The following is a 20,689-nucleotide window of genomic DNA, read 5'->3' as shown; positions in this document are numbered from 1 at the left end:
TTTAAAAAATAAATTCAACTTTCTGGGGCATAAACTTAAAACGCGGATGTACACTTCATACTTCTAAATCGTAACATATAAATATACATTATATACAAAATAATCTTATAAAACATAGGAAAAAAAGAAAGATCAGTGCTTCATAATATTAAATAACTAATGAAATACTAATTTTACACAACATTATTGGTTCACTACTTTCAATAGAAGGCGTCCTTGGTACGATAGTCACTTCATGTGTTCTTTGTCTTTAATTATGGGCGATCTTGCATAAGGTAACATGTTGCCTTATCGTGAGTTTCCCCAGTGTTGCACCATATTGCAATAAATTGATTTCTATTTCACGTCCACGCTGCTGTACTGTGCACAGGAATCAAGATGAGGCAGGGCATAACGTTGCTCTGAAACTCATATATATAAGGCTTGGTGATCTGGGCTGCATACATTCTTTATCAAAAAAGTTTACAAAACTGACATGCCTCATAAATTCTTCAAAAATGAACCGTTTTCAGTAGTTTTAATCACTTTTTTTTCCTTTTTTTCTTTTTTTTTAGCACAATGCTCATTTTTGCTTGCATAGCGCAATAGCCAAGTCACAGAAAATGGAAAAATGCTGGCTCCTTCCACTGGCAGTTATTTGATTGGTTGATTGCTGATTATCACAAGAAGGTGGAAAGGAGTACATCCAGATAGTCTTCTTCTACTAATCAACATGCTGGCATAAATAATTGGGCCTGTTGCCCTTTGGACGACCTTGGGTAGTCCAGATATAACGACCTGAATCTAAAAAGCATCAAAAAGTCGTGTCCAAAAGTCAGACTCGCTCGCTTATTATTTTCCCACAGTCTTTTCAGTCTTTACATTCTATAAGAAGAATTGGTAGCTTGAGTTCTATTGCATTCAAAGAGCACACCGGCTCTATCCAGTTATCAAGTTTTCAAGAGCAGCAGGTTGCATTTAAATAAATCCCAGGCTTTCTACGCTTGTAAACAGTCCAGAAGATATCCACTGTACAGAACCACTAATATCTTCCATGTATTATACCTGAAAGTCAAAGAAAAGAGAAAGAGAGAAAGCTGATTATTGATCTGAACCATCACCACTTAAACAAAAAGGAGTGAAAGAGGTTGTTCATTAGTGAATAATTAATGGTAGAGGAAAATCGTCCATTTAATGATTTACCTCAGTTGCTATGATGCATTCATTTTTCTCTTCCGCTATAACAAACACAGACTGGTACATTGAGTCTCTTGAAGAACATATTGTTGATATTCTGCACTCCGGCCTTTCTCTGTGAAGAACAAATAGACGTTAGTAATGTGCACAAAGTCAATCATTGCTGTTATCTGCTGACCTAAACATGTTAATCTTGTGATCTTGGTAACCACTTGAACCCCATATAGCCTACTCTATTATGTTGATCAGAGTCGCCTAGGCATCTATACTAGGCCCCCTCATTTTTCCCCTCTACACCAAACAGATTCACAAAAAAAAAGCTGATCTACAAGGTCACAATGCAACTTTTTGCAACACGTTGTGAGGTCGTAGATCTGCTATTTTCACCAAGGGTCACCCCCAAAATAGGGAAGCTACGGTTCATGTAGTTAAATTGTCACTAAAGCTCTTCACGACAACCCTTTTCCCGTGTTCTGCGCTTACCTGTACATTCTATTCAGTGGCATTTTGCCTTCTATTGTCTTTTCACAGTTTTCGTCTTTGTCCACGAGGGACAGTTCGTCCTTGTACCCGTTGGAGGTTTTGTAGTCCAGGTGGCAGTGGTTGACGTGCTTGTGGTTGGACTTTTCCCTGGGACAGTCCACTTCCAGGTCCATCTTTTTATTCGTGTTCTTCAGTTCCAGCGTGGAGATGAGGTTCTCCCTCTGGAAGTCTGCCTTGGAGACGTTGTTCATGGTGTCCGCGGCCCGCTCCCGGCCCCGCTGCTTCCTGACGTGGCGCAGGACCACGGCCAGCATGCAGAGCAGCACCAGCACCCCCACCAGGCCCACGCCCATGCTCACGGCCACCCAGCTCAGCCTCTCCCCCGGCACCCAGCTCTTGTTGGGGCTGGGGGTGACGTCCAGGGGCACGTCGTAGGACTGGCACTGGGCGCCGCTGTAGTGCGCCGGGCAGAGGCAGGTGGGCTGGCCCTTGGCTCCGAGGACGCAGGTCCCGCCGCTCAGGCACGGCCGGGCGGCGCAGCGGTCCGTGGGCTTGTCGCAGTTGCGTCCGGTGAACCCCGGCGGGCAGCTGCAGGTGTAGTCGTTCATGCCGTCCAAGCAGGTGGCCCCGTTGGCACAGGGGTTCGCGGCACACTCGTTGATGTTGACCTCACAGCGCAGCCCTCGGAAGCCCGAGCGGCAGCTGCAGAAGCGGAGGTTGCCGAGCGCCACGCAGTGTCCGCCTGCGCAATATGAAGAACACGATTATGCAGTGGTGGAAAAAGTACTCAAATGTTTTACTTAAGTAAAAGTAGCAATACTGCGGTGTAGTAATACTCTGTTACAAGTAAAAGTCCAAAATTCAAAATGTACTTGAGTAAAAGTACGAAGGTATTGGCATCAAAATGTACTTAAAGTACCAAAAGTAAAAGTACTCATGAAGCAGAAATCTTCCATTTCATGTTTTCAATATGTATAAAATGATCTGGAAATAGACGATCTACGAGCTTGTAGATCGGCTATTTTCAAATAGCCGAAGTCTATACAGGGCTGAAGAGAGTAATGTGTGTTTTGTAATAATATTTAAAATCTACAAAGTAACTAGTAATTAAAGTTTTCAAAAAAATGTAGCGGAGTAAAAGTACAATATTTGGATCTGAGATGTAGTGGAGTAAAAGTAAAAGTATTGGAAATTGGAAATACTCAAGTAAAGTACAAATTCCTCAAACTTTTACTCAAGTACAGTACAATTATTTTTTATTTTACACCACTGCTATTATGGCTCACCGTTGATATTCATCACACGCGTGCTGTGAATATTTACGGCGCGCAGAGAATAATAGATTTACCATTGGTGCATTGCAGCGAGGTGCATTTATCCACTTTCTTCTCACAGTTGAGTCCGGTGTAGCCCGGCAAGCACTCGCACATGTAGCTGCGGCCGTTGTCTCGCTCTCGGCATATCCCGTTGTGGAAGCAGGGCGTGTCTGCAGCGCAGGTCAGTATCCTGTCCTCACAGTGTCTCCCTTCAAACTCATTTGGGCATTCACACCTGTAGCCCTCCTCTGAGTCCTGCAGGCAAAGAGATATTATGACCGTCAGCGGGCTCTAGCCACACCAAATTCTGGGCCCTGGGTACAAGGATTCACTGCGGGCCCCCCATGAATGTTAACTATTGAAAAATAGCAGATATACAAGCTCACAGCGCGGCACCGAGTGCCGCGCTGCGAGCTTGTATATCTGCTATTTTTGAAAAATCGTGAAAATGTGTGCAAGAAACCTATGTCAAGGACCCCCAAGATGATATGTATTTGGCCACGGACCCCAATCTCAAAATGTTTAGTTCCAGGGACCCCCAGAAGCAAAATTTGAGTTAGACATGTTCGCTTAAAAAATACATATATTCAAAGATTTTCACACATTTTCACAACTTTTCAAAAATAGCAGATCTACAAGCTTGCAGCGCGGCACTCGGTGCCTCGCTGTGAGCTTGTATATCTGCTATTTTTCTTATTATTTATTTATTAGGGCCTCTCCACCTTGGGCCCCAGTAACTCAGTCCCACTTTCCTACCCCTTGTGACGCCCCTGCATTACAGAGAACGTTGCTACCACCAGGCATGTGCACACATAGACATGTCCGTCTGTGAAAAGTGCCCTCTCCAGACCATGAATGCAGTTTTTACTATGGTGAAAGAAACGCAAATGCCCTCTTTCCATGCCATACCTAGAGGCAGCATTCAAGAGAATTGCCTTGTCCAAACTCTCCTGAACTTGAACACTGCATCTGATGTTAAAATAATTGCCCTCTCTGTGTAGAAATCCATGCATTTACACCACATATTCAGTATTGACTTGATTAAGCTTAGTTCAGTGTGGTATCAAGCACCAAAAATATCCGACCTCCAAGCTCACAACGCGCCGCGCTGCGACGCGTTGTGAGCTTGGAGGTCTGCTATTTTGGATATTTTCAACAAAAAGCCAGTTTAGAAATTTCAGCCCCTGCATTTTCTGCACGTCCCTGGCTGCTACTGTAGCACAGGTACGGTTAAAGAGCTCCCCCTCTGTCAGGGTTGCGACGGTGCAATGAATCCTCCTACTCTTCCCATTCTCAGCGTGAATTCTATTTACAGTAAAGGGTCTGTGAACTGGGTCAAGCCAGGGACTCGGCAATCGGTAGCATCCTCCTGGGCCAAGCAGATAGACCGAGGCGAAAACAAAAACAGGAAGGCTTGTGTTGTGGGAAAGGAGAGAGAGAGACTTCCGGACTCACCAGGCACTGGCCTCCGTTGCGGCAGGGCTGGCTGTCACACTCCCTGACCTCCGAGTTGCAGTTGACCCCGGCAAAGCCCGGCAGGCAGGTGCACGTGTAGCTCCCCTGCCCTGTGTTCATGCATGTGGCCCCGTTCAGGCAGGGCTTGTGATGCGTGCAGTAATTCAAATCTGGACACAATTAATGGGGGTGGGGACACTTTTGAGTCATTTTGAGGTATTTGCACTTTACTTGAGTATTTCTAATACTTTTACTTCTACTCCACTACATCTCGGATCCAAATATTGTACTTTTACTCCACTACATGTATTTGAAAACTTTAGTAACTAGTTACTTTGCAGATGTAAATTATAATATTATAAAACATACGTTAATCAATTTAGCCTTATTCTATACCTATATTCTATATTCTTTTAGTACATGTTGACGCGTTGTGAGATTGTAGATCTGCTATTTTCAAACATTTTGTACCTTCGGTACATTTAGTACATGTTGACGCGTTGTGAGCTTGTAGATCTGTTATTTTCAAACATTTTGTACTTTTACTTTTGGTACTTTAGTGCATTTTGATGCCAATACCTTAGTACTTTTAATCAAGTACATTTTTGAATTCTGTACTTGTACTTGTAATGGAGTATTTCTACATTGCAGTATTGATACATATACAAATGTGAGTACTTTATCCACCACTGATCATAATCATAATTCAGATGTCATTGTTTCTAGCTCTTTTTATGTGTCAAACAATCCAGGGGAGTTGTACTGCAGTGCAGACTGACCTTGGTCACAGAACAGGCCTCCCCAGCCCTCGTTGCAGGTGCACTGCCACGGCTCCACGCAGGTGCCGTGTTTACAGGACGGGTGGCGTTTACACACGTCACAAAAGGGACCCTGCCAGCCCTCTCTGCATCTGTGTCACACACAAACAATGCCTACCGTCACTGTGTGTTCACATACACACACACACACACACACACACACACACACACACACACACACACACACACACACACACACACACACACACACACACACACACACACACACAACACTAGGCCTACTGCAGCTGACCTTCTACAAACTGTAGCAAGAGCAAGACGGTAATAGTTCAGACAGAGACAAGAGTGTGAGTGAGTGAGTGAGTGAGTGAGTGAGTGAGTGAGTGAGTGAGTGAGTGTGTGAGTGTGTGAGATTGTGAGATAGTGAGTGAGTGAGTGAGTGAGTGAGTGAGTGAGTGAGTGAGTGAGTGAGTGAGTGAGTGAGTGAGTGAGTGAGTGAGTGAGTGAGCGAGCGAGCGAGTGAGTGTGTGAGTGAGTGAGTGAATAGAGAGATATTTATATGCAATTAATATAATAATGTCAACTTGCAAACTCACTTGCACTCTCCTGGCAATGTGCAATTTCCATTCCTTTCACTGCACCCCTCAAGACAAATGGCTGCAAAACAGAAGGACAATTCAACAATTTGTCAGTAAAGCTGCCCGCAAAGTCTCATATAAGCCGCCAATTTGTCATAATAAGCTTCTAATTTGGCATTTGGCACCTCTTTGAACGCCCCCCGCGCCTCACAAAATAAAAACCTGTTACCTGGCCCATTTCAATAGAGGCTCTAATTTGCGGCGCCTTGTTTTGCCCTGTATGTGACATTGATTTTGCATGCTTACAAGGCCAGAGTTAAACGGCTGGTTAGTCTGGAGCAGATGCTTGCCCTCTAAAGCGGACAGCTGCCCCATTGTTATCGGCGGGCAGTTCGGACCCTGTGTGCAGCTGCTGCCCTCCCGTGCAACAATAGAGGCCCACAATTTAGCGGCGCGTGGCGGAGGATAATGCCGCGATTAACCCGGCGCGTGCTGCTCTCAGAAAACGACGCCCCGGATTCGGTTTACCCGCACGCGCCTTAGTGAACACAGCACAGGGCTCAACGTAAAGAGAATGAGTCCTCTCTCAAAGGCAATCAAAGTATAATTCAGAGTGTATTCAGTCCAAATTTAAGTGTGCCCGCTATGTGTGATTTAAAATGAGTTATAGCCTATATGTTAATTAGAACATTATATAGGCCTACTGTAGCTGATGTGCATTTGGAAAACCATATTTCAGTGAGGGGGAGGGGTGGGGGGAACTCAGTTTAACTTGTGACCTTTATGATCAGAAACAAAGAAAAAAAAAGCGACCATATGGCGTCTCTTTTTCCTCAGGGTTGCTTACGTTCTTGGCAGTATTCTCCCTTCCATCCTGGAAGACAGGCTATCTGCCCGTCAGGCTTGCAGGTGTAGTGGCCAAAACGGTCGTCCCTTGGAGCGCATATTTTGGAACAAGTGTCCCCGTAGTACTGTTCATTGCAGATGAAGCGGTATGAGTACCTGAGCTCCGCCTGCGCGCTGCCCTGCTCATCCTGGGACCACGAGGGCCCAATTCCCAACTTTCTCTGGATGGAAAATGAACCTATCAACAAGTCGCGGTTGGAGGAGGAGGAGGTATCTGCAAAAAAACGGAACATACAACAGTCATCCTCAGAGCTTTTTCCACGTCAAGGACCCCCAAATTGACACTTACTGGCCCGCGGACCCCCATTTGAAAAGATATGCCAGCAGGGACCCCCATAAGAGACGCGTTAGACTACGGACCCCCATTTAATGGTATTTCTATCTCTGGGACCCAATTCTTTATTGTAATATCAATGTTAATGTAACTCTGAGGGTGTACAAATGGAACCAAATGGACCCGGCAGGGTCCATTTGGCTGGGGACCCCCTGGAACTCCCTCAAGGACCCCTGGGGGTCCCCGGACCACACTTTGAGAACCAATGGTACACTAAACACAATGAAGTACCACCAGGTGGACAAACCCCCACCAACAGGCCATATAATTCTCAGCATTTTTGACAGCGAATGAGCTTATTCATTCGGCAAATCAATTAACAATAGCCATACAATATATTGAAATATCCTCTTCCTTTATGACAACAAAACGTCTGACCATTATTTGCGGCGTAAATGGACGAACAAAAGAGGTGTAAAATACAGGAAAGAGGCCGTCGTATGCTTTTGGCAAGAGCCTCGTATTCTCACTTGCTGTCTGTACACTTTCCCACACCGAAAATAAACGAAGGGAAGTGCGATTGTGTTGGGAGATGTGATTGAAAAGAAAAGCCAGAGTGCATGATGGCACGCAACAAATCCCAACGAACACTATCACCTCAAAGGGAAAATAATTAAATGAAAAAAAATAATAATAATAAGTCTACTAAATATCAGGCAATATTAATAGGCCATCTATTATAATAGGCTAATGTATTATTAATAATAAATAAATAATAGTATAACCATGCACTTCCCAAGCTGAAGTGTATGGCTCCCTCTAGCGGTAGCCTAATGAAATGTGTAGTCCTCACCTCCAGGTTGATCCAACGCAGAATGCCAGGCTTCAATAACTAATGAAAACGCGCCCTGCGGATGAAAATAAAACATTACAAAATATTATCCCCGAGTCGACAGACATTTAAAATAAACTACTACCGGTATGTATAAAAGTTAAGAAACATTTTGATCATGTAGGCCTACTCTCCCTTTTCATTTATCAAGTAGGCCTAATAAGCTTCAAACAAATAGGCTACAACTGTGGACTGTCGCTTACCAAAAAGAACAGCTCTACAGCCCAACTAGATCTAGGCAGTGGTTCCCAAACTTTTTTAGCTCGAGACGCAAAAGAGAAATTAGACGACACAAACTAGTGAAAACAGAAGATCTACGAGTCGATGGCTAGGCTACTTCTTAAACATTTGTTTTCTAGTTCATGGAATTTCTTAGATTTTTCTTTGATTTCTTCATGAAATTAAAAAAAAAAAAAAAAAGAATCTGAATTTTGTTTTTAAAAACATGAAAAAAAAAACGAAAAAACAAAGGGACTCATAAAAAAAAATGTGTCCGCGACCTACATGTTTGGGAACCAGTGCTATTAATTAAAAAGCCTATAATGGATCATCGGAGGCTCTTTTGCAGGGCCTTGCAGGTGCATCATTTAATTCTCTCTCTTTACCGGCCACGTGAAGTTGAGCGGCAGCCGCAGCCTGCCGGCGTCGCGCGCGATGCTGAAGGAGTCCGTGGTGCCCAGCACGGGCGTGACGGCGCTGCCAAAGATGCAGTCTCCCTTGGACACCACCGTCTGGAAGTTCTTCAGGCACACCTGGAAGAAGGTCCTGCAGCCCGCAGTGCTGCTGCATGCGAGGCCATTCTGCAGCAAACCTCTGCTGTTGTGGAAATGATGAAGGTCTATCTCGAACACACCGGATCCCTGAGCCTAAATATAAATATGAAAGTATCATCACTATTAGGCTACATGTGGCTGCAACTTGAAACTGATAAAACACTTTATTGTAAAACCAATGTTCATTTAACTCCAAGGGTGTACAAATGGAACCAAATGGACCCGTAAGGGTCCATTACGGGTCCATTTGGTTCCATTTGTACACTCTCTGAGTTACAGACCCATAAGGGTCCACTTTAGTCCTATCCTTAGCAGATGCTTGCCCCCTGATCTTTTTACTGTAAATACCAATATTTTTTTTATTTTGTTTTCCGACTGTCTTATATATATATATATATATATATATAGGCCTATATATATATATATATATATATATATATATATATATATATATATATATATATATATATATATATATATATATTTGCTTAGTACTGTTGTGTTTCGTTTGTCTGTCATTTAATGCTGTATGAATTGAGGGAGGGGGGAAAAAAGGGACCCCAATTTAAGCAAGCCTAAAAGCTTTCTTGTGGTGTTTATCCTTTTAGTTGACCTTGTAACCCACCAGTGAACTGTCTGTAGCCTACTGTCCTGTACCTTTTCCCTAGGCTTTTCAAACTTCTAATAACATATTCAATCAATCAAGCAAGCAAGCGATCGGTGAGAATAAATCATGTAGTATTTAGTTTGTTTATTTAATTTAGTGGGCCTATTATTGCAAAATATAGGCTATAGGCTATACAAAATAAAAAATAAATAATCGTAGTAGGCCTACCTGAGTAGATAATGCTATAATAATTGCGAGGATAAAGGTGAACCAAAAGGCCATTCTTTAGAGCTTGTGTGCGTAATCCTCTGGAAAAACAACTTGTCCGTCCAGTCCAGCACCACAAACACAACGCTCCTATTCCAAAGTGCTGGTGATGATGGTGATGGGGAAAACGATGAAAAGTAAAAGAAAAAATAATAAATATAATCCTTCTTCGAACGCCTTGCGTGTGTAAAAGGAGGACAAGATCCAGCAGCTCCAAAAAAGAACATCAACAATCAAAAAAAAAGAAAGTTTAAGAAATAAAAAAATAAAAACCTTGATATCCAAATGATACGATGCTCAACCTTTTAAACTGATAAAATTAGTAACGTCAATATCCACAGATGACTCATTCGTCTGTCTTTTTTAAGTTGTCCATCCATCGTGCCGGCTGAGTGTTTTTGTTTGGTGTGGGGACGCAGCAAGCCTTGCGCTTCTCCTTCGGTCATGCAGAAGAGAAGAAGGGGGGAGAACAACAACAGAAAAACAGCTCTTCTGCAGCAGAGAGATCTGCACGCGTGTCGTAGTTGAGTGTGCGTGTCTGTGTCTGTGTCTGTGTGTGTGCGTGCGTGCGCGCTGATCAGCCGTGGTGGAGCAGCATCATCACCAGCATCACGCCGAGCGATCCCTCAATGAAGGATGTTTGACGTCGCTCCCCACTTTATATAGGCTACTTGAGTTTAGTGTCATTAGAGACACTGTCCGTCAATACACCCCGCCCACTCCGCTGCTCCCACTGTCCCACACAGAGACACAACTCTCTCCTCCTCCTGGCTTGTCTTCTAAAACTGATCTCTAAAACTGTTTTTTATAACGGATGATTTAAACCGATTGTCTAAATTTTGTTTTTTTTATATTTAGGTTATTCATAATTCATATATCCTCCAGCTCTGCTTAAGTTACTTACTGCACTAATTACTTCGATGATGCGTCCTTGGAACGCTCCATTCTTTGGAAGATATACGCGTGCGCCCTTGAAGCGCGCCTCTGACCCAAGTAACCAACATCCCTCTTTTTTGCGTGTAGTTAAACCTTTAATTATGCTCTCAATCTCACGCCGGCGTCGCTTGTCAAACAGAACTGATCTACAAGCTAACAAGAAGTAACAACGCGTCGCAATTTGAGCATTGAGCTTGCAGATCAGTTGTGTTCTTTGACGCGCGACCCCCCCCCCCCATCATTTCTCTGCTGATCTCACGGTCTTGCCTCCTCTCCGTGTCCTTATATTTACTCTAGATAGAACAGTCGAGGAGGGAGATAGCAACACAGCTGTATGATAATGGTCTCTCCCTCCAAGCACTGTTTTGGGTCCAGCCATAAATCCTTTTCCAGGGAACCCGGGCTTTAGAGAAATGATGCCCTTCTTCTCTTCAACACCTCAACAATAAAGTGTCATCCAATGCAATGCAAACGCCTTTCTAGACTTTTATTTTGCTAAACATGTGTTTTAGACCTAATAAAAATCTAATTAATTGTTGCAGGCCTATTCTCAGATCATTGTCAGGTCAAACCATGTCTTATTGTAGGCTATTGCATTATTGCACCACACACACACACACACACACACACACACACACACACACACACACACACACACACACACACACACACACACACACACACACACACACACAGTAGCCTATACACTCAGTCTCTGAGACACACTGCACGCGCACACAAACATTGAAACAAACAGTACAGTAAACACGCCACACACGCACACAGCCAGCGTACACACAAGCGCACAGTCACTCACGCACACACACACACACACACACACACACACACACACACACACACACACACACACACACACACACACACACACACACACACACACACACACACACACACACACACACACAGAAACTCTAGTATTTATTATGTCCAGGAAAGGGCAGAAACACGGAGACAGGGACCCCAGCTGTTCAGTCACTTTATACTCCATTAGAACTCATGATGTGTAAATGAACGTCTAGATTGTATCCTGGACGTATAATGTCACCATGTTTGTTGAACTTGCGGCCACTATGAACCAGCTGAATGACTTTCTTCTCCTTTCAAGTTAAAGTTATTGTTGAAATAGGGAAACCAAAATGAACCCCAATCAGTATATTTAGGTTGTTAAGCAAATAAATTGCAATGCTATATGCCATACTTTTCCCCCCCTACACTCCGTTCTTATCGCACATGAACCCACGCTGGGCTAAAAGCATTGTTGCCTTTTATCGTTCCTGCAGCAGGCCTACTTGTCGAGGAACGATTTACAGTGTTGGAGAGTCAGGGGACAGGGACGTGCTGGCCATTGGGAAAAGCGGGACAACTCCCGAGCGGCCGGTTCATTCCCGGCAGGTCCAGGCCGGCCATTAGGAAAAAATAAATAAATAAAATGTCGGCTTTCGTTCCATTGTGGGGGCTGGGCGGCCAACAAAGTAAATCGTCACTGTCGGGCAGACACCTTGTATCTCCAAGTTTCAAATTTGTACATTTTTTCGCAAAGCAAAGCCCTGCTTCATCATACAAGGCCGTCGCACAAAAGTAGTTAAAACAGCAGATCTAAAAACACACAACGCCTCGCGGTGCGAGGCGTTGTGTGCTTGTAGATCGGCTGTTTTCACTAGTTTAAATCATTTTTTAAATGATAAATACAAAACAAACGGTTTTGAACATACAAGGTTTCCACCCGACAATGACCAAATATAACTCATATAATTGGCCCACTGGCTTGTAACTTGTCATGATCTGAAATGGCAAATCTTTGAGTAGCAGCAGCGCTATAGAGAGAGATCTCTCTCTATAGTGCGCAATGAGGGCCTCTCCAACTCTTTTTCCCGGGCTGAATCAGGGGCCCAGCACGTCCCTGTGTTGGAGAGTCAGGGAACAGGATTTGGAAAGCGTTCCCTGACCACATGAAGGTGTCTGGGCCGAGCGGCTCTCCTGCCGTGATGACTTCATCTCCAGCCGCCCCAACCCCTACCCCACCCTTTGACATAGTGGTTTGAGGTTCCACATGCACTGTAGGGGCGAAGACAATGGACCATTGAGGCTATTCTTCTAGCCAAGGAACTCGTGTGACTAAGGAGGCCGGACAGAACACCTCGGTGGTGCATTGAAGCCCTTGGTGTTCCCACATAGTCATCACCACATATCACACAGAGCCTTGACACCAATACGTTTGAGAACCACTGACACAGAAAAAACATGCGTTTTTCAAAAACCTCAGAAGGATTTAGAGCGGGGGACTTCAACGTTTTCAGGCCAAGGACCCCTTAGCTGAGAGAGAGATGGAGCAGGTATACCCCCACAACTTTTTCATAGATTCCGTATCGTTTTGTTGTTTGACAGCACAATTGTGAATCGTCAGTGTATTTTGGATTCATGTCAATTTGTGTTTTCAGATATTTAACCACTTGAACCGTCAATACTTAATCAACTTGACCTTTCACTCTGTACTTAGTCTGCTTTCCCCTCTACACCAAAGCTCTTTGCTGAAAATAGCCAATCTACAAGCTCACACCGCCTCGCAGCGTGAGGCGTTGTGAGCTTGTAGATCTGCTATTTTCAGCAAAGAGCTTTGGTGTAGCTTTTGGTGTAGACAGTCATCACCACATATCACACAGAGCCTTGACACGAAAAGGTTTGAGAACCACTGACACAGAAAAAAACATGCGTTTTTCAAAAACCTCTGAAGGATTTAGAGCGGGGGTCTTCAACGTTTTCAGGCCAAGGACCCCTTAGCTGAGAGAGAGATGGAGCAGGGACCACAACCACAACCTTTTCATAGATTCCGTATAGTTTTGTTGTTTGACAGCACAATTGTGAATCGTCAGTGTATTTTGGATTCATGTCAATTTGTGTTTTCAGATATTTAACCACTTGAACCGTCAATACTTAATCAACTTGACCTTTCACTCTGTACTTAGTCTGCTTTCCCCTCTACACCAAAGCTCTTTGCTGAAAATAGCCAATCTACAAGCTCACTCCGCCTCGCAGCGCGAGGCGTTGTGAGCTTGTAGATCTGCTATTTTTGGCTAAAGCTCTCAGAATATAGACACTAGGGTTCAAGTGGTTAATATGAGTTCCCCCTAGGGGTCCCGGACCCCCTGTTGAAGAACCCTGATTTAGAAGACACATAGAATAGCAGATGTAAAAAATATTCAAAGACTTGCACAAATGTTCATGATTTTTCAAAAATAGCAGATCTACAGGCTGAGCTTGTATATCTGCTATTTTCCACTACTTAAAGCATAAAATAATTAATGCACTCATTTAAGCACCTGAACCCTATAGCATCCCTATTCTTGGTGGGGCGAACGTTCAGCGAAAATTGCAGATGTCCAAGCTCACAATGCGGCGCATAGTGACACGTTGTGAGCTTGTGGATCAGCTATTTCCGGTGAAGAGATTTGACATGGTAGGAAAAAAGCACGCGGAGCCATTATAGAGCCCCGGGGGTCTCTGGTAAACAAAGTATATAGGGTTTATGAGGTTGGAATTGCATCGCGACTTAAGCCTATATTTACGATCTGTCCCAGGGTACAGTATGGGAGCAAACATACAATAATAGCCCCTCAGGTAGTGTACGATAAGTGGCTGCAGTCACTTATCTAGGGGTGAGGTTCCCTCTGCGGTCAACATGGGTGTCTTGGACTCTAGAAGGCCATCAATCTCCTTTTGTACGGAGAACTGTATACAGTAGTAGGCTAATGGTGCTTTAGCCTTACCTAAGACCCCTCATACACGTCAAAACATCCATACGCATGAATAATTGATGGCCTATGGTTAAGGTTTCCCTACCGTAGCTCTAGTTTCAACGCCTTGCGAAAGCTTCTGACCGCGCCTGTATAAAGAAACCAGCGATGCTTGGATCGGAAACATCTTCCCTGCAGCGGCGCAAGAGGAAAAAATGTCTCGGATCAGATATGGAGAAGTGCTTTCTTGATCACGGATTCATCAAACCTTTTCAATATTTACACCACAGTGTGGCTATTTTATCAATCTGTCATTGCCCTTATTTATTCTCTGTATATTTTAGGAGTGAAAACCTGGCCTGAAATAATATGACGTTTTTGGACCCTAGCCGTAGGGTTATTTACTCTTGGCCAATGGAAACAATAATCCAACAGTCTCTTTTCTTCTGTTGGCTCTCTAGAGTAAACATAGCCTTGGAAACCAGACATCGGCCCTCTATAATTCCATCTGTAGCCCTATATTGGACATCATTCTTCGTTGTGGCATGTGTTTGGTAAAGCTGACTTGTGATTGTTCTGTGGCTTTTTTTTAGCCTGCATCCAAAAATCCCCCAAAATAACATTTAGTTTGAGAAGTGCAAGAGGCGTGAAAGTACGTATTTGGACATAACTACGGCAGTTGCTATTTAATAAGACAAATTGTCTGACGTAATTGTTTTGTTGCTTGCTTGGCAGACCATCGTAGTATTCAGGGGACTGTCGAAACCCTGTCGAAATGGTTTAATGGGTTACGGGGTTTTAAAGTGATGTTTGAAATTTCATCACTCAAATCATTCATACTGTAATCCAATTAAGGATTATTATTTCAATTGTGGAGTGCTTTTCTTGTACATGAAAGAACTGAGTGACGCACAGCATACGCTGATGCAGATGTTGGGCAGAAACCTCGTATCTCCAAGTTTCAAATTTGTATGTTTTTTCGCGAAGTAAAGCCCTGCTTCATCAGACAAGGCCGTCGCACAAAAGTAGTGAAAACAGAGATCTACAAGCACACAACGCCTCGCGGTGTGAGGCGTTGTGTGCTTGTAGATCGGCTGTTTTCAACGGGTTTGGACATACAAGGTTTCCACCCGACAACGACGATATACTACGGTGTAGAACTCGTGGCAGCAATAGACTTTTGTTGACACAGACGTATTTCCAAAACAGGGAGGATTAATATGCCCCTCATCTGAAGCGTGCGGATCAAAGAACGCAATTACATCGCCCCCAGATGAATGCCAGCATGTCTTTACTGTAAATGTCTATTTGGCAGAAAGTGTCAAAACCAGTGATCCAAGTGACTTGATTAAAATGTCAACTGTCACGGATACATCGCCAAAAGGTAGGTGACCATGTGAAACAACAACCCAGAGGACAAGCTTTCTCTCATTTTGAAAAGGAATACAATTTTGTAACATTTTGAAAGATTCAGAAAGTTTGCCTAGAATAGGGACGTGACGCCAGAGGTGATGTGGTTAACCTGTTGTGTCAGAGCACAGTGCTGGTTTCCGGAATACGCTGATGTCAAAGATCAGCTCCGTATACGGAGATTCCGAAACCTTTGCGCCGCTTCCGGAAAACCGTGTATATGGTCGGGTCGAGGCCGGGCACTGCACTCCCCGCGCGGGGAACGCGTGTGTCGGTTCCGGAAAACCGCGTATTGGGTCGGGTCGAGGCCAGGCACTCCCCGCTGCGGCGGGGAACGCGCATGCAGTTTTCGAGGCACATATACTCACAGAGATTTCTCGCATTTATTGTAAGATGTCATGCGCCTCGACCACTACTTTCTTGGCCATTTTTGATTGTTGGTCAACTGTTGTTTTTACATGTCGTCGTTGTCGGGTGGAAAACTTGTATGTCCAAAACCGTGTTTTGTATTTATAATTTAAGCAATGATATAAACTAGTGAAAATAGTTGCGAGGCGTTGTGTGCTTGTAGATCGGCTATTTTCACTAGTTTTGTGCAACGGTGTCTAGCGATGAAGCAGGGCTTTACTTTGCGAAAAAACATACACATTTGAAACTTGAAGATACAAGGTTTCTGCCGACATGCTTTATAAATGCGTTTGGATTGGATTGGTATTCCAGTATAGTATCATCAACATTCTGGGCAAGGGCAATAGGAAATTAGCTACAGTGCTAACAGATGGCTTCTTTTAGTCCAGAAATCTGTCCTCCTGTTTAATGCACAGCAGTTTAACACCTCTTTACGGGGCATCTGATCCCTGTGCCCCAATCTGTCCAACCAATCAATATGGCTCTTTTGATGTCGTTCTGCCAATGGATGTGAGGCAGGGGCGTCACAAGGGGTAGGAAAGTGGGACTGAGTTACCGGGGCCCAAGGTGGAGGGGCCCTAGTAACTTTAGCTATTGAAAAATAGCAGATATACATGCTTACAGCGCGGCACCGAGTGCCGCGCTGCGAGCTTGTAGATCTGCTATTTTTGAAAAGTCGTGAAAATTTGCGCAAATCTTTGAATGTATGTATTTTTTAAGTGAACATTTGTAACTCAAATTTTGCTTCTGGGGGGGTCCCTGGAACTAAATATTTTGAGATGGGGGGGTCCTTCACATTGAGCATCACTGACATGAAAACATAGGTTTCTTGGCACACATTTTCACGATTTTTTTCAAAAATAGCAGATCTACAAGCTCACAGCGCGGCACTCGGTGCCGCGCTGTGAGCTTGTCTGCTATTTTTCAATAGTTAACATTCATGGGGGGCCCGCAGTGAATCCCTTTACCCAGGGCCCAGAATTTGGTGTGACGCCCCTGGATGTAACCACGTCAGTCTGGAGGGGACGTCACCTGCTGCCATCATTAGTCTCCTTTCATAGCGTTATAATGTGCTCTGCCAGCTTGACCAAATACATCCATAGATTGGAAAGACACACATAGTTTATTAGGGGGTGCTTGTTACATCAAAATACAATGTGAGGGAAGCCGCAAGGACTGGTTCAAATAATATAATATGAGTATAATATAATAAATAATAACAATTTATAGAATATAATCAGGCCAACAGAAATAGAAATAGAGATATGTTGACAAACGGGTTATAAGTAAAAATGCAATCTAATGCACAGCACAGTGAAACAATAGCAAAACACATTTTCACACTCAATGTGCATATGTACAAACTGATCTTCAGTATTCAAAAAAAACCTCTAGAACAGAGGTCTTCAACAGGGGGTCCTCAGAGTTACTACAGGGGGTCCTCCAAATCTTTGAGTGATAGAAACCTTTTTTTCTCCTTTTTTATATTAACCACTTGAACCCTAGCGTCCATATTCTTAGAACCTTAGCCAAAAATAGCAGATCTACAAGCTCGCTTCTGAGCTTGTAGATCTGAGCTTGTAGATCGGCTATTTTCGGCAAAGAGCTTTGGTGTAGAGGGGGAAAAGAGCAGACCAAGTACAGAGTGAAAAGTCAAGTTTATTAAGTATTGACGGTTCACGTGGTAAAATATCTGAAAATACAAATTGACATGAATCCAAAATACACTGATGATTGAGCTGTCAAACAATGAAACTATGACAAAGTTGTGGGGGTCCCTGCTTCATCTGATTCTCAACTAAGGGGTCCTTGGCCTGAAAACATTGAAGACCCCTGCTCTAGAATTAGTCGATGTCTTTTAGACGTGATTCTCTTTTTGAGCAGGTCAAAGAACAGAGCCCTTCAGCAACCTGGCATTTAATTGGGAAGGATCCATTCAGAGCGCCTGACGTTGTGGTCGGTCTTATCTGTTTAAAGAGCCCTGGGCTGTTGTGGAACTTTCCAACCACCCTGCTGCCGTGGTGTTTGCATAACACGACTCATGTCAGCACCCTCCTGCCCATACCAACCAACTAACAACACCCTCCTCGAGTGACTTGACACCCACCTGAACGCTGCAAAGTATTTAGGCGATGCCAGATTTGCGAAATCCGACATGGATCATCGTCACGGTGATCACCGTGACGCCACCGTGACACAGAATAGAGGGCATGCGCGTGACATCATCATCATACTCGGACGTTATGTGGGAACGCCTACGGAGTGGCAAAAAACTACTTTCTGGCCTTGACAGCCCATGCATCTAAACAGTAAAGTCCTAGTGATTGCATTAAACAATGTTAAACCACGCTAAACTCACTTTGCCACTCACATTGCCACTCGATTTGCCACTCACTTTATGTATGCGCATACCCTCTATATTACTGTAGGCAGGGTAACCCAAGGGTCAATGACAAGCTGTTGACTTTTTCAAGGATTTCACTTAAGTAGGAGTGCGTAAATCAGGTTTTAGATGATCTGAAGCCGCATGTGTGTGTGTGTGTGTGTGTAAGCGTGCATGTGTGTGTAAGCGTGCGTGTGTGTGTGTGTGTGTGTGTGTGTGCGTGTGTGTGTGTGTGTGTGTGTGTGTGTGGGTGAAGACAGCTGCCTGTGTGCCAGAGTACCAAGTGTTTCAAAGAGTGATCTATCCACAGGGACAGCAGCGCACACATCCCCTACCCCGTCCAGCAGGGACAACCAGGGGCGTCACACCAAATTCTGGGCCCTGGGTACAAGGATTCACTGAGGGCCCCCCATGAATGTTAACTATTGAAAAATAGCACATATACAAGCTCACAGCGCGGCACCGAGATCTGCAATTTTTGAAAAAAAATGAAAATGTGTGCAAGAAAGCTATGTTTCCATGTCAGTGGTGCTCAAACCTTTTCATGCCAAGGACCCCCAAGATGATATGTATTTGGCCACAGACCCCCATCTCAAAATATTTCGTTCCAGCCTTCCAGGGACCCCCCAGAAGCAAAATTTGAGTTACAAATGTTTGCTTAAAAATATAGTGCGACGATTCGTAAGGATCAAAGCTAGTTCAGGGGGCGGTCCCAAGGGAGCGCGCGCGCGGAGGGGGGTGGGTCACTAGGTCCTGCCCCCCCCTTACCCATAGTTCATAGGGAAGTCAGATGGTGGGACTCAGTCTTGTTGCATAGCACTGCTGCTGCTACCACGCTGCAGTACACTCACAAGTGCCACACTTGTTGCTTGCAGGTAGCTGTGCTGTTGCCCACCGCTTGGAGAGGGTGCCTAACTTGGCTGAGTATTTCTGGCTGTTTCTGCTATTTTACTATCGCTCAATTCATGTTCTTAGCTGCCAAACTAAGAAGCTGTGTTCTTGGCCAGGTTGTATGGGAAGTTTGAGATTGTTATTCTGGTAATCGCTGAATTCTAAACTGCTGTTTCAGGGTTCAGATTTCTTGCTATCGTTGCTGGTGCCTAGCTGATTTCTGTACTTTCAGTTTGTTGCTAAAGCTATTTCAAAGGTGCTACAGGCTTGCTAAAGGTAAACTCAGTATCATAGAAGTTGGCTGTGGCTACGGGCTAAATGCTAACTTATTTTGTGCCCTGGTGGGCCTTTACTGGGCTACCATGAGTTAAAGTAATCTCAGTTGTTGGGTTTGTCGATAACAATGTCAGTACTTTGCAACGGCGCGGGCCGTATCGGCTAGCGCGGAACAACAGGTTTAATGTACAGTCAGCTTGGAGCTAGCTGGTGGCTATTGCTAGCCGGCTATTTCGGTAAGGATGCTGTTAGCTGGTAAATCAATGTGCTAGCCATGTCAAGGCATAGAGGCCCGCGTGAAAACATGGCCCCGTAGCAAGTAATGAATCACGCTAGGAGGATTCAGTTTGTAGGTTGCAGGTGGCTGTAAACGGCAGCGTTCACCTAGCTCTGAGCTAGCCGAGTCACGTCAAGCGGTGATTTACGGCATGACGTTCGGCAGCGAATACTAAGCGCTGCGTGTGGGAAATGTAGTTCTCTATCATGCCAAGCCTCGGCGTCGTGCTAGTAGCAAGAGTCGAATTACTTTCGATTCAAGCTTCGCTCGCAGCATGCTTAATCTAGTTAGTATGGGACCTATATTGCTTCTGCCTCGCTTCGGGTTATGTGTATGTTTGTAGGTTGCAGGTGTCTGTAAACGGCAGCGTTCACCTAGCTTCTGAGCTAGCAACTCAGAACTCATGTAGCTAAAGAGGTTTGCTAATGTTCCGTAATGACTCTTCAAGCTGCATATTCCATGGGGGTTGCGTGTGTCCGTGGTCAGCAGCTACCTAGCATACAGGCTAGCAGAGGGTAGCGTCACGAAGCGAAGGGTGGCGCACGTTCTGCGCATACTGAGCGCATGGGTAATGTGGCTCTCTAGCATTCAACCTCCCTGTCACCTGGTCCGTTACGATTCTTTTTCGTTATTATATTATTTTATGTGCACGCGCAGTTCAATAGGGCAGGGATGCGCATGTATTATCAATGTCTATGCTTCGCTTGTGCCCACTGTTCAAGCTTAGCATACAGGCTTCGTTTGCTGTTCATGAGGATTTGCCTGGTCTCGGTTAATGCTAGCTTTGCCCAAGCTGCGGCTGCCTGCTGGCATAGCAGCTGATGAGGGCTGCCGATGCTACGCTTGGTGA

At 44.4% G+C, this 20,689-nt stretch overlaps 1 protein-coding gene across 1 annotated transcript; it reads right to left on the bottom strand.

Annotated features, from left to right (window-relative positions):
- Positions 1-728: 728 nt before the first annotated feature.
- Positions 729-9,649, bottom strand: LOC308305717 (delta-like protein 4). Its single transcript, XM_080750559.1, has 11 exons — positions 9,468-9,649; positions 8,465-8,725; positions 7,821-7,875; positions 6,635-6,907; positions 5,806-5,866; positions 5,210-5,340; positions 4,431-4,600; positions 3,008-3,230; positions 1,660-2,401; positions 1,183-1,291; positions 729-1,044 (listed from the first exon to the last, which is right to left on the bottom strand). The coding sequence occupies exons 1-11, from the start codon at positions 9,519-9,521 to the stop codon at positions 1,039-1,041; spliced, it is 2,085 nt and encodes a 694-aa protein (XP_080606685.1). The 5' UTR covers positions 9,522-9,649; the 3' UTR covers positions 729-1,038.
- Positions 9,650-20,689: the final 11,040 nt, after the last annotated feature.

The sequence above is a fragment of the Nannobrachium achirus genome, assembly GCF_963921795.1.
Source record: "Nannobrachium achirus genome assembly, chromosome: 20".
Taxonomy (NCBI): domain Eukaryota; kingdom Metazoa; phylum Chordata; class Actinopteri; order Myctophiformes; family Myctophidae; genus Nannobrachium; species Nannobrachium achirus.
The sequence above is the reverse complement of the archived record's forward strand: the minus strand, read 5'-3'. Positions and strand labels throughout refer to the sequence as shown.

Coding starts and splice junctions, on each gene's coding strand:
- LOC308305717 (XM_080750559.1), bottom strand. CDS start 9,521: ATGGCCTTTTGGTTCACCTTTATCCTCGCAATTATTATAGCATTATCT. Junction 5,341..5,805: donor ACATTGCCAGGAGAGTGCAA/GTGAGTTTGCAA, acceptor TGTGTGACACAG/ATGCAGAGAGGGCTGGCAGG. Junction 3,231..4,430: donor GCAACGGAGGCCAGTGCCTG/GTGAGTCCGGAA, acceptor CTTTGCCTGCAG/GACTCAGAGGAGGGCTACAG.